Raw genomic sequence first — 14666 nt, forward strand, 5'->3', positions numbered from 1 at the left:
GCCAACTGCAATTAAAATCGTTAAAAATTTATCACTTTGTAGAGAAAGTAAAATAATGTAAACTTAGCTCAAGTATTTGATACTGCTTTCAATTGATTTTATTGCAATTTTATTCTTATGGTAATAATTATTAATGAGTTTTAATTTATGCCAATTCAATGCTGAATTAAGTTCAAGAAATTCCCAATCATTCCAAAGTTTGGTATTAGAAAAGAATTTATATCAATCTTTTGTAACCGTATTCCACTTTTTACAATTTCAATCAAAGTTGAATAAGGTAGACCAATTATTCATAATATTTAACTGCTTTTAATTTATGCAACTTTTCTTTCTTTCAATTTATGCGAATAAAATTATTTATTTGGCTATTTTAAATTTTATTCTATTTTTCTCTTAATACTGTTATTTCAATGAAAATCATAATGTATTCTTTACTTATTTTCTATATTTGTTAAAATATTGAGTTACCCAAAATGAAAAAAATGTTGAATTATTTCAAAATCAATACATTAGGTTGTTATATTTCAAATTTGTGTCCAAGTTGCGTTTGTAGTAGTAATTTTAAATTTTAAACGCACTGCTATTTCATTCCATTCCTTTTAAGTGCATTTACAGAAATTCAATTGCAATTCGTAATCATTTTTTTTTGCCCACATTAAATTCAATCTCCAAGCTGACTCAACTTCAACTTCTTAATCAATTTAAACAGCATTAAAATTATACAATTTCATTACCTTCTGCCAGCGCTATAAAAAAAGAAGAAATAAAGAAACAGACATCAGAGACTTCATGTATGATGAACAACATTCACATATCTATTTAAGTAATATTAGTCACAATTTGCGCACGCATCATTACTTAACGATCGGCTAATACGGCTTAGCATTTAATGGTAGTGTTGGCGATGTCGATATGTCGATATGTCGCGTCGTTGTAGTTGTCGTTGTCCATCGTCCATCGTCCGTCGTCTGTTGTCCGTTGTCTTTGTCGATGACGATGACGCTGCCGATCCCAATCATAATTTGCGTATCCGAACGATGCGATCGCGTCAGGGGCGAACGCGCAAAGCCAAACGCGATCGCGATCGCGATCTCGATCACGATCAACGCAACAGGAGGAGGAGGAGGAGGAAGGTGGAAGAAGAGCGGGTTGAAGAGATGATTGGTAGGGGGTCTCTCTTCGGTGCCATGGCGGTCTTTCGGCTAGACATCGAGACATGGAGATCGGCTCTTGTGCGGCGCACAAGAATGTGACATGGGAATTTGAAGTGGAAGTGGCCATGGCCAACAACAACGACAACGACGACGACGACGACGAGCACGAAGATCATCGTGTTGTTGTTGTATTGGCACTGGCCACTCACTCACTGCACGAGTGTGTGAGTGTTGTTTGCGACGAGTGTGTATAGTATGAGTATGAATACGAGTATGAATATGAGTATGAATATGAGTACATTGTCTTGTCACGCCGCCCGGTTGTTGTCCACTCTCGGTCTGTTGCGACGATGCGACGCGCCGTTTCGCTCTCGAAATTGTTCAAGTGTCCACTCAGAATTTGTCACATCATTATTCTTATTTTTCTTTTAAATAATCATATTTACACACACACACACTGACACACACACACTGGCACACACGCACACTTGGGAGGTCTCTTTCGGGGCCACTTCGTTAGGCGTTTTCGGTGGAACTCCTTGAGCATCATCGCGCCTCAGAGTTGTGGACAAATGTTTCATCGTGTCGTGAACGACAACAGCAACAGTGACAGCAGCAACAGCAACAGCAGCAGCAGCAGGCGAAGAACCTGCTCATCACTGTGCGAGAGAGATAGCAAGAGAAGAGAAGAGTTGAGCTATCGTCTACCTACAGCATTGACCATGATAAACATTCATTTATTTTGGTTACTAATGGCATAAATAATGGGGTTAACAGTTTAGTTCACAACAAGTCGGTTATTAGCATTATTTTCTTGCATACTCTCACTTTTGTGGGTATGACCGACTAACAGGAATATCGTGGACATTGAAACCCATTTCGAGTAATGTAAATATGCTATTGATTAAGTTAACTAAATTGACTGTAGGCCATTTTATAAGTTTGCTGCTTAATTTGTAATAAAAGATGAGTATTCAAATATAAAGTTTAAGCATGCAAATTAAATTTATTTCTAGTGAATGTGGCAAGCATCTTAGAACACAACAACAAAAAAAAAGTGATTTACTTTCATAAGTAACAAGTAAGAAAGTACCTACTACCCATATCTTATAAAACCGTAATCCGTTAATATACTGAAAATATACCGAATAAATACTAAAAATATACCAAATGCTAATTTTGGTATATTGATTTAGTGCTGCATTCAAAATATACCATAGAGTATTAAACCTTCCACACTGTCAACCAAAGCAGCTAAGATCAAATTGCAGTAGGCGTTTTTTTTGTCATACAAAACTAATTCTTAAACGTGTAAGACGGCTACAGTCGGGTGTGCTGGACTGTTAGATACCCGTATGTCGTATAAGAGCAAAATAATAAGGTATTATTATTAAAATATACCGCAAAAATACTAAAAATATACCAAATATTAATAGATTACTGCATTCAATATATCATATACCATAGAGTGTAAAAAATACTAGATTATCAGCCAAAGCAACTATGACCCTATTGCAGTAGCTCAATCTATATACCACAAAAATACTAAAAATATACCAAAGTCTAAAATTTATACAGTACAACATTCAAAATACACCACAGGTTGTATTTGGTAAAATACTAAAAAATATACCAAATATTGATAGATTACTACATTCAATATATTATATACCATAGAGCGTAAAAAATACTAGATTATCAGCCAACGCAACAATGACCCTATTGCAGTAGCTCAATCTATATACCACAAAAATACTAAAAATATACCAAAGTCTAAAAAGTCTAAAATTTCGATTTTCCAATCTAATCTAGCTTTTATGATGACTTACTTTGCAACTTTTAGCAATCATAAGTAATTGCTGTAGAACATAACATATTAATATTTAGTATATAGAAATATACTAACACTGAAATATACTAATGTTTGAATCGATTTCCGTTACAAATGCAAATGTACATAACATTTATGCAATATTTTCGTTTCTTATCATTTCAGCAACCAGTTCAATTGGAATCCAACGGACAACGAATCAATTAGCAATTAGCACAACAACGGAACTTATAGAAGATATATACACCTTAGCTCTATATCTGTATATATACACCATTATTCTATATATATATATATACATATATATATATATATATTTGATCATCTAGTCTATATCACAATTAAATTGCAAACAAAACGCGAGTCGAAGCCTTGATGAATATTGGCCAAGAGAAACATCAGCATCAACATCAACATCAGCATCAACATTCGCATCAACATCAACAGCTGCAAAGCAAAATCTGCGACACGGATTACACGGCATTGCTGCTGGGCAGTTATCGATATTCGTTGCAGCCGCCGCCGCCGCTTGTGGGACATGAGCAACAACAACAACAACAACAACAACAGCAGCTGGAGCAGCATTTCAGGGAGCAGCAGCAGCAGCAGCAGCAATCGAGTGAAGCAGTTGAGCAGCGTTTGAGCGGCAGCAGTCCCATGGTTATGACACCAAGTCGACGCAGCTCGCCGCCAACAACAACGACAGCAACAACAGCAACGGGAACGACGCGTCATGCGTCACAGTTACAGCTGCAAACGGAGTCACAGTTACAGTCACAGTTACAGCTGCAGTCACAGTTACAAACGCAGTTGCACTTGCACTCGCAGTCACAGTTACAGTCACAGTTACTGTCGCAGTCACAGTTACAGTCACAGTTACAGTCGCAGTCACAGTTACAAGCGCAGTCACAGTTACTGTCGCCCACACAATCGCAGTGCATGAGCGCACACTTTTTGCACCTGCAGTCGCAGCTGCATCAAAAGCTCTCCGCCACCTACTTTCGCCACCCGCCACCCAACTCCGTCTCACCACCGCCCACAGCAGTGACAACAGCAACAACAGCAGCAGCTGGTGAGCGTGCGACAACAACATCGCCAACATCGCTAGAGCGGACGAGCATGAGCACAGCCCAATTGAATCCGCTGAGCGATCTGCAGAATATGCAACCATTTGATTTTCGCAAAATCAATGCATTCGCCAACGCGCCACCGCCATCAACGGCCAGCGACTATGCCCAACACCATCCACATCAACATCCGCTTCCCCCCCATACGCATCCCCATGCCCATCCGCATCCCCATTCGCATCACACGCACCATCATCAGCTGCAACAGGCTGCGGTGTTGGCGCAGGCACGACGACGCATCAGCGAGGCAACAACGCCGAGCGAAAAGAGTGCTGCTGTTGCCGCAGCAGCAGCAGCAGCGGCAGCAGCAGCCGCTGCGGCGGCGGCAGCGGCGCAAAGTAATCAATTCTTTAGCGCAATGGCAATGGCCGGACATCCGTTGCCATATCATTTGCCACCGCCACCGCCGCCGCCACCACCGCCAGCGACAGCGACGCAACAGCAATCGGATTGCCAGCAATCGCCACAGCAAGCAAACTCCCAGCAGCAGCCACAGCAACAGTCACAACAGCAACAGCAGCAATCGAATAGCGAACACAATCGTCACTCGCCCGTGAACAGTCACAGTCACAGTCACAGTCATCACTATCATCATCAGCATCACCAGCAGCAGCAACAGCAGCAATCACAACAACATCCCCATCAGCAACAACGTGCGGCAGCAACATCACCGCACGACGACAACAAATCCAAATCGAGCAGTTCCTCAACGACAACAACAGCACAAAGTACGCCGAACAACAACAGTTCGAGCAGCAGCAGCAACTCTGTTTCATCGCAACGAATGACGCGACTCGCTTTGGCTGCCAGCTCGGGATTGCGAGCGAGTCGCAAGTCGGGACATTCGCCGGGGAACAGCAGCGGCAGCAACAGCGGCAGCAAGCGTCAGTGGGGCTCAATGCCAGCGAATTTGGGCACACAGTTCATCAATCCGGTTACCGGGAAGAAACGCGTCCAATGCAACGTGTGTCTGAAGACCTTTTGCGACAAGGGAGCACTGAAGATTCACTTTTCGGCGGTGCATTTGCGGGAGATGCACAAATGCACCGTGGACGGTTGCAGCATGATGTTTAGTTCGAGGAGATCGCGAAATCGTCACAGCGCCAATCCGAATCCCAAGCTCCATTCACCGCATTTGCGTCGCAAAATCTCACCGCATGATGGACGCAGCGCTCAACCGCATCCGTTGCTCTTGCAGGCACCGAATGGCATCATGGCCGGTCTCGGACCTTTCGGAAGTTTTCCGCTTTTAACGCCACCGCCGGACTTAAGGCATCATGCCGCTCTAGGTGGCGGCGGTGGGGGAATGGACCTCAAACATGGTCAGGAATATCATTTGCAGCGTAGCTATCTCGATAGCAATGGCATGTTGGGACGTTACGAAGGCGGAGCTGGAGCTGGGGGAGCGGCTGCGGCTGCTGCTGCTGCAGCGGCTGCGATGCGACATCACGATCACGATGATGTCGACGATGTGGACGATGATGATGATGAGATACTTGAGGTGGGCATACATATGCCAACGGATGATGATGACGACGATGAGGACGATGTGGATGATGATGAGGACGATGATCCCGATGGTGAGGATGGTGGCATTGTTGTTGTCGGCGATGAACTCGACGATAGTTTGCCCGACAAGGATCACGATAATGAGAGCGATGAGCGTTCCACCTCGGCCATCTCGAGTCACAGTCACAGTCACAGTTTAAGTCACGCTCACAGTCTGAGCCTCAGTCTGAGTCAGAGTCAGAGTCAAACCAAAGAGCAACATCAGCAACAGCAGCAGCAGCAATCGACGACGACATCGGACAGTCAATCGGCCGCCTTGCTGCTGATGATGGGCAAGCGGAAGCGCAAAAGTCAAAATCCTGTGCGTTGCACCGCGGTGCAATCCGATGAGAATTCCTGTGACAATTCATCGCTGGACAATTACGATGTGGCCGCCGATTTGTCGATCAAGAAACTGAAACTCAACAACGAAGCGGAACGTGGGGAAGAGGAAAGAGTACCGGAACGCATACCGGACCGTATACCGGAGCGTGAGCTGAATGTAGCCAAAGAAGCTGAGGTGCTGATGAGCGGCAGCAACAGCGCCAGCAGCGAGTCCACCAAGGCGATACCATCGCCACCGCTGACGCCCTACACCACCAGCGATGCCAAGCCACAGATTAAAACGGAGCTCGACGACGAGGAGCCAGCGAAACGTCCGCAAATGGGAACGGAAAGGGAACGGGAATCGGAATCGGAACCGGTTCGGGAAAGAGAAACACCGCAAACCGGTTCAGGTACTTTGGACCTGTCCGCCAGCAGCGTGTCGCACATCAAACAGGAGCCGTTGGATGACCTCGACGAGGTTGATGCTGAGAATCGTTATATGCGCATCAAGCAGGAACTCCTGGGGGACGATGAGGGGCCCCTGAACAACAACAACAACATTATACTGACTGACAAGCAAGCGGCTGAACCGCAACACGCACCGGAACCCGAAGCGGAGCAAGAACCCGAACCTGAACCGGAACCCGAACCCGAGCCGGAACCCGAGCCGGAGCCCGAAGTCCCCATCGATAAGGAGAATCCCCTGAAGTGCACCGCCTGTGGCGACATCTTTCAAAATCACTTCCACCTGAAGACGCACTATCAGAGCGTGCACCTGAAGCTGCATCACAAGTGCAACATCGATGGCTGCAATGCCGCCTTCCCCTCGAAACGCAGCCGCGATCGCCACAGTTCGAATCAGAATCTGCATCGCAAACTCCTCTCGACCAGCAGCGATGAGCTGCAGCAATCGTCTGCCGTGTTCTTGCCCCCCGATGTGCCGCTGCTCGAACTGATGTCGCTCGGGAGCAACAACAGCAGCAACAGCGGGAGCAATAACAGCAACAGCAGCAAACACCAACAGCAGCAACAGCAGCAGCAACAACAGCAATTTGCAGCTGCTGGTTCGGCACTTCAGGCCGAGATCTTGGCCAGAATTTGCGCTGGCGCCCATGCGCATGGCCTGAGCATGCCGTTGTGCTTTGAGGCGTTGCAACATCGCTTCGGTGGTGGCTTCGGGGAGCCACTTATGGCTGCTGCCGCTGCCAGCGATCCTCGACTGTTGCTCAATCAACATCCGCATCCGCATTCGCATTCGCATCACGGCGGCAATCCGTTGCTCTTCCATGGCCTGCCACGTTTGCCTCGCTTCCCACCCCACTTGACGCCGCACATGTTGGCGCCCTTCTGTCGACGCACTTCATCCGATTCGAATTCCCAGCACTCGATCACACCGCCAGTGGCCAGCAGCAACAACAACAACAACAATAACAATAGCAATACCAATAATAATAATAACACTTCATCCGATTACAATCAGTTGCATTTGCAGGCTGCAGCTGCGGCGGCGGCAGCGGCGGCGGCTGCAGCAGCTGCTGTGGCGGTGGCAGCGGGTGGAGAGGAGGGGGGAAACAGCAGCGGCGGAGGGCAGAATCAACGGCAATCGCCGGATCGCATATCATGACCACCATGTACCTCTTACTATGCCAAGGCGCTGGCATTTTATCATTGAATTCTCTTCACGCAATATTCTTCAGGCAGGCTACAAACAACAAAAAAAAAGTATCAAAAAAGTATAAAAAAAACCGAAAAAAAACTTAGGACTTACACAAGCATTGCTCATAAACATATATCGATAAATCGATAACAACAGTTCAGCTACATTAATAATTACAAACATATAATAATAATAATAATAATAATAATACTTTTACTAGGCTAATATCAAATATTAGATGGATCAACTAGCATTTTTTTTCTATATATATATATATACACATACGTATAGCTATCGATAACGATATCGATATAGCGATGATGATGGAAAAGAAAACCCCTCCTAACCCCGCCTCCCCGAATCTATATATATATATATGTATAATTTTTTTTTTTTTTTTTAATCTTATATTTATAAAAAACTGTTGTTTTGTGTACAAGCGTAAAAAATTTGTAGAGAATTGAATAAAAAGCGCAACAAAAAAAAAAAAAAAAGTTGATATAATAACTGATTGATAAACTGCATTAATATAACGATAACGATAACGATATATATTGTTAGTGATACTCGATTATGTAAGCAATTAGCCTCTAAGCGCATACATCACCCCAAAAAAAACTCTCAAAATCCCAAAAACGAATAAAATGGTGTTGTATGCACTTTTTTTTGTGAAAGAATCGTACTGCTATCGCGCCTCCTCTCCCCCTTCGAAACAGTATATTGTATAATATAAAAAACAGTAAAAATAAAAAAAAAAACATATTTAAATATTTAATAAAGAAAGAAACTTACGAGTCAACGAAACAAACTAACGAAATGCTTTCACAAAAACACAAAAAAAAAATATCAACTCAACAATTGATATGATCTGATTATTTTTATTTACATTTTACAGTGTGTGTAGTTTTTTTTTTTTTTTTTTTTTTTTTTTTTTTTTTTTTGTGTGAGTATGTGTTGTGTTTTCATTTACAAGAGAGCGAGAGAGAGAGAGAGAGAATCTTTAAGAGTATCATAATAATAGTGGGATAGTTCTGAAGCAGTAACCAGGCAAATACCTTCAACTCATATTTAAGCTATATATGTTTGCAATAAAAATATCATGAAAAACATTAAACTATCGAGTTTTTATTTTACATCGAGGGAATTTTTTTTTTAGCACTTCATGAAGAACTTTCTGGATTATGAAGTGAAAAGATGAACTCAATGCAAAACAAGGATATCATCCGATGTCTAATGAAAGTGCAAATTCAAATTGTGCTAACAACTGAAATCGAAATCGGAATTGTCAACTTTTCAATATTGAAAAACAATTTTAAAGCACGATTCCCAAGTTGTATGTCTAATCAAAAATTGTTCAACAAATAGAGAAACTACAGAGACAAAAATTTTTAATCAAGATGAGTATGCTAAATTATTATTTTAGATTTAACAAAAATCTTATCTTAAGATGAAAACTTTGCTTCAATAATGTTTTATTCTAGATTGAAAAGAATGTTGCAAATATTGATTTAAGATCTTTTAGATCTTAAAAAAATCTTCAATTTAGATTTTTCGAGTAACAAAATCTTAAATTTTGATTTTTAGGCTAACAAAATCTTAAAACAAGATTTTGTTCTTCAATCATCGATCAGATTAAAAAATCTTGTGTTAAGATTGTACAGATCTCTAATTCAAGCATTTTTGTTCTTGCTTCTTTAAATGTTTAAATTCCCTTACTTGAAAATTAGAACTTAAATATTGATGTTGTTGCTGTTGGCTCAGTAAGTAGAAATGTTCCAATTCATTGTGATGTGTGGTCGATGGTCTTGGGTTCAATCTCTAGTCAGTTCGTATATTAAAAATGTGTAAGTGCTATAATTGCAACTAATAAATACTTATAAAAATTAGACAACATAATACATACATAGAAGTTTATGAAATATATATTAAAACAAGTAAAAAGCTACAGTAGAGTGTGCACATAAATCTGTTTTTTTTTTCCTTTATTTTTATCAATCAATCTAACTTTTAACGCGTTTGGTGCTGATTACAGATTTTTGGTTCAGTTTTGAAATTTTTCCATTCATAAAAATAAATTTTTTAATATTTAATTTCAAGATTGGACCAGATCTAGAAATTTTCCAGAATTTTGATCTTAATTTAAGAATCATCCAACTGATAAGATGCTATATTATATATATATAAAAAAAAAATGGCAGGGCTCATTGGAAATCTTATATATCGGTTAATTTAAAATGAATTAATTATACAATTTACTTATTGTCTAACAGACAGATTGTAAATAAAGAAGAAGACAGAAAATATTTAAGAATAAACCTTCTTGGTTTTATTTTGACATTATAGGTATTATTTAATCTTGACTAAAAATTTCATTCTTGATTTTAAAGCTTTATTTTTCTGTGTCGTTTGATCAAGCAAAACATATTCAACATTTCTCGCATTTAACATTTTTTTATTATCAATTGAATAACCAAAAAAAGAATAGAATTTCTCGTTCAGGCTTCAGGTAATATGTTAAACAACTTGTGCTCGGAAAATTGCATAGATAATTGCAAATAGTCGGATAGTAGTTTAAAAACTATGGGCTAGATGCTTATTAGGATGCCATTGGTAAAATGCAAAAACACAAAGCGAGGAAAAGGGTGTCTCTCTTTTTCCTTTTCTTTTTTTTTTGGGGTGTTGCTAGGCATGCGATTTTAATTTTAGATCGATTAAAAACGGGCTCGTAAATTTTTCGCCACACTAGTGTGTCGCTCCATCTCCCTTTCTTTCCCTCTCTATCTCTCTCTATCTCCTACTCCAAATAAATGAAATGCATTCTACACATGTGTGTGAGACAAAAAGGGTGTTGCAATGCAATGTTGTATCTAGATACATAATACAATGTAAGAAATAGTTGCTATCTGTACTCGTCCTTTGCTGTTGGATAGCTTTTGTGGTTGTCCATGTCACCCCTGGGTCGAGACAGCGACGCCATTACCAATGCAATGGCCTCCCTTAGGAGAAAATAATACACACAGAAAGATAGAGAGAGAGAGAGAGAGTGAGAGGGAGTGAGAGGGAGGGAGAGGTGTGTGTTGTGTAGTGCAATTTATTTAAAGTAACATTTTAGTGTTTCCTTCCGCTGAAATTCGTTCTCTTCCTTCCGGTTGGCAAAAGTCTCCGCCGCCACATAACATATATAACAACAGATTGTGTGGGCAAATAAAATTGCCACAATGTTATCGTTAAGCCTGCAGGACACGCAGCAACAACAACAACAACAACAACAACTTGATATCCGTAGTGTAGTGCACCACAGGGCACATGTATGTCTCCCTTTTGCCTTTTGCTCCTGCTTACATATTATCCTTACACTTGCAGCTTACATACACCATATGGTGGCACACACACACACACACACACACACACACACACACACACACACACACACTGAGAGACACCCATACATACTCTGCATTTCATTAGCTACTTTATTGCAAGCCCGAAAAAAAAGAGAGATACAAATGTATCTTTCTATCTTGTCTGCCTCACATGCAGTTGCTGGCGACAGTTATACACACACACACACACACATATACAATTGCAAATGCAATTACACACACACACACACACTTTCAGCCCGCAGCTAGATATGACATTATGACATGGATAATCTTGTTCCAAATGCAATTTGGCTTTTGTTTACAGCCTGCTTTATAGTTGTAGAGCAACGCAATTCAGCACTGTTTTTGCTTCTCGTCTCTCTTTCTCTTTTTGTTTCCCAACAAGGCCTCCAAACAGTAACCAAGCTAAACACACACACACACACACACACACTCACAACAAAAACTAATGAGCGTGTTTGGCATTTTATGGGAGCTCGTCGCAACGCTTTCTAGGCAAACACAACTGCAACTGATAATTGCGAGTGCATTGCTCAACGCACAGATATCCTGTATTTTGTTGTGATAATTCATGTCAGTTAAATACGTTTTACTACTCTAAAAAAAACTTTTATTATATATAGTATATAAAACCATTTGATTTATACTCATAGGGTAGAAGAGTATTATTATTTTGTGCCTACAGGATATATATGTAACAAGCAGAAGGATCCCATAAAGTATATCATCGTCAACAGCCGAGAAGATATAGCCTTGCTTGTCTCTCCGTCTGTCTGTCTGTCTATCTGTAAGAGCACCAAGATCTCAGAATCTATAATATACAGAAATATAATTTTTTCCGACAGCGATTGTTATGTTCCAAGGCAGATTAAGTTTGTTTAAAAATTTTACCACGCCCACTTCAACCCCGCAAATTACTACGGGTCTTAGTTGCTTTGGTGATCTGATATATTTTGAATAGAGTACTACTTCAATATACCAAATATACCCTTTGGTGTATGCTTAGTATTTTTAGGGTATATTAATTTGGTATATTTTAGGAATATTACCGCACTGTTTGGATTTTATTTGAAATGGGTAGCAAGCACACTCCACTACATTTTAGAGCGATTGATCTTGATTTAAGATTTTGGCTTCTTAGTTCAATTTTGACATCATATAATCTTGATTCAGGATTTTATTCTTTACTTTATGTGTGTTTATGCATTTTTTTCTACGTTTACAGGTAATGTTTTATAATAAAATAAAGTTAAACATCTAAATGTTGTAAATCATTTCTACATAATAACCTTTACAGCACTTCTGAAATTTGTATAATTCTTGTTTTAAGAAACGAGAACCAAATTCCTGAATTTTAGATCTTTTCGCTCTTCAAAACAAGATTCGAATTTTCTTTTAATCTTGTTTCAAGATAAAATATTTTTGAAGCAAGATTTTTAACTCGAAATTTTGTAATCTTAAAATGCAAATTTAACATGAAAATCGTGTTTAAGGATTTCATCAACTTAAAAATCTTATTTTAAAATGTATTTTAAGATTGAAAAGTTCTTACAAATGATATCTTTAATAGAATCACAAAATTTATCATATTTGTACCCAGACGTATATGCCACGTATCAGTTGAATAAAAGTACAGGGTATACGCCGTTCAACTTGAGGATATGTGAGTGCAACGAGTGTGCGATATGTGTATTACATAATAAGTACACAGACAATTGGCGAGTGTGTGCCAAAGAGTCGACAGGTAAATATCGGTCGGCATCCTCTAGTATATAGGGACACCCCCCCTCCTCATATACCTTATATTGTATACATATAGTAGATATATTGTCTGTGTACTCCTCTGTATATATATAGACGCCTTGTGGATGTGCCATGGATAATGCAGTGCAATTGTTAAGTTTTGCGTTCGTCCCCTGTGGCAAAAGTGGGTGGCAAAAAATACTTTGCCACACATAGACAGAGGTGTGGCAGCAATCCAATATATGGGAAGAGAGAGAGAGAGAGGGAGGGAAACTCACTCTTTACGGGTTCCGGCAAATGTATTTTACACAACAACACAGAATAGAACACAACAACAACACAACAAAATAGAAAAGTATAGAACACAACAGAGTTGTGCAATTGTGCTATTCACTAACGGTGTAAGGAAAAGGAAGAGGCGAGAGACAGAGAGAAAGAGAGAGAGAGAGATGTGTTTCGGGCCAAAATACTGATAATCTACTCGCACTCCAGCCAACTGCAACTAATTTGTTAGCCGAGGACCTTGCCAGTCAGTCTGTCAGCCGTTGATTCACATCGCAAAAATATCACATACGATACGATTCCACATGCTAAACACCATTTATTCAGGGCTCCAGCATTAAAGGGTTAAACACATTAGCAAAAAATAAACTCAACTAAATGCTTTATAAAAGTAATATAATACAATATTTAAAAGTCACGTTCCTAGCCAATGCTTAGAAAAAAAGGTGCTAAGATAAAAAAAAACAAGTAAGAAAGCTACAGTCGAGTGTACTCGACTGTGAGATACCCGCTACCCATTTTGAATAAAAGCAATATATTTTGCGGTATTATTCTCAAAATATACCAAATATACTGCAAAAATACTAAAAATATACCAAATGGTATATTTGGTATATCGATATAGTACCACATTCAAAATATACCATAGGCGCCACAATATACTAGATGGTCAGCCAAGGCAACTAAGACCCCTAGTAAGTAGGCGTTTTTGCCCATACAAAAGTATTTCTTTAATAACTTCGACAATTTTTATCTGATCGCAACCAAATTTTCAGGAATCATAACTACTATAGTTATTATTATATATACCAAAATTTGCAACTCTAGCTTTAAAATTACGCTTGTTATTCGATTTGTTTTTGATTTGCGGGGGCGGAAGTGGGCGTGGCAAAATTTGAAACAAACTCGATCTGCGTGCAAACATAACAAATGCTGTCATTAATCATTATAGCTCTATCTTTTATAGTCTCTGAGATCTAGGTGTTCATACGGACAGACGGACAGACACACAGACGGACATGGCTAGATCGTCTCGGCTGTTGACGCTGATCAAGAATATATATACTTTATAGGGTCGGAGATGCCTCGTTCTACCTGTTACATACATTTCCTGCCGGCACAAAGTTATAATACCCTTCTACCCTATGGGTAGCGGGTATAAAAACCTTGAATCCTTGAAACCTTGAGATTATATAATATTCATCTTGCAATTCAAGATTATAATTCTGTTTTAAGAAAGATAAAATATCAAAGTAAATCAAGAAAGAAAAATATTAAATCTATATCAATCATTCTAAAATTGATTTTTTATTTATGTATATTTAATATTCAAATGAAAAAGAGTTCAAATATCATTTTGGACTTAGTACTAAGAATTTAGACCTTGAAAAGGCGTCAAGAACATTTTGATTTCGAGAACATTTGATAAAAGAACTAAGTTCCTATTAATAATAAGAAAGCATCTTATAGTTTTAACACCAAAAATATTATTAATAAATATACAAAATATTGTAGTATGTTTTATTATTTATTATATATTTATTATTTTACCATTTTATGATTTCATTTGCGCATTCTGTTATTCAGTTGTATATTAGTAATCAATCAATC

The 14666-nt window shown here is 39.4% G+C and overlaps 2 protein-coding genes across 3 annotated transcripts in view; one reads left to right on the forward strand and one right to left on the reverse strand.

Annotated features, from left to right (window-relative positions):
* Positions 1-8758, forward strand: part of LOC117576174 (uncharacterized) — a 53280-nt gene extending 44522 nt beyond the window's left edge. The window contains exon 3 of the mRNA XM_052008450.1: positions 3151-8758. Within this exon, the coding sequence (XP_051864410.1) occupies positions 3361-7611 (4251 nt within the window). The 5' untranslated portion in view covers positions 3151-3360 and the 3' untranslated portion in view covers positions 7612-8758. The remainder of the gene's footprint in view (positions 1-3150) is intronic.
* The window catches only part of LOC117565843 (uncharacterized), a 328547-nt gene that overhangs the window by 230255 nt on the left and 83626 nt on the right, over positions 1-14666 (reverse strand). The window lies entirely within an intron of this gene.

Source organism: Drosophila albomicans, chromosome X, assembly GCF_009650485.2.
Source record: "Drosophila albomicans strain 15112-1751.03 chromosome X, ASM965048v2, whole genome shotgun sequence".
Taxonomy (NCBI): Eukaryota; Metazoa; Arthropoda; class Insecta; order Diptera; family Drosophilidae; genus Drosophila; species Drosophila albomicans.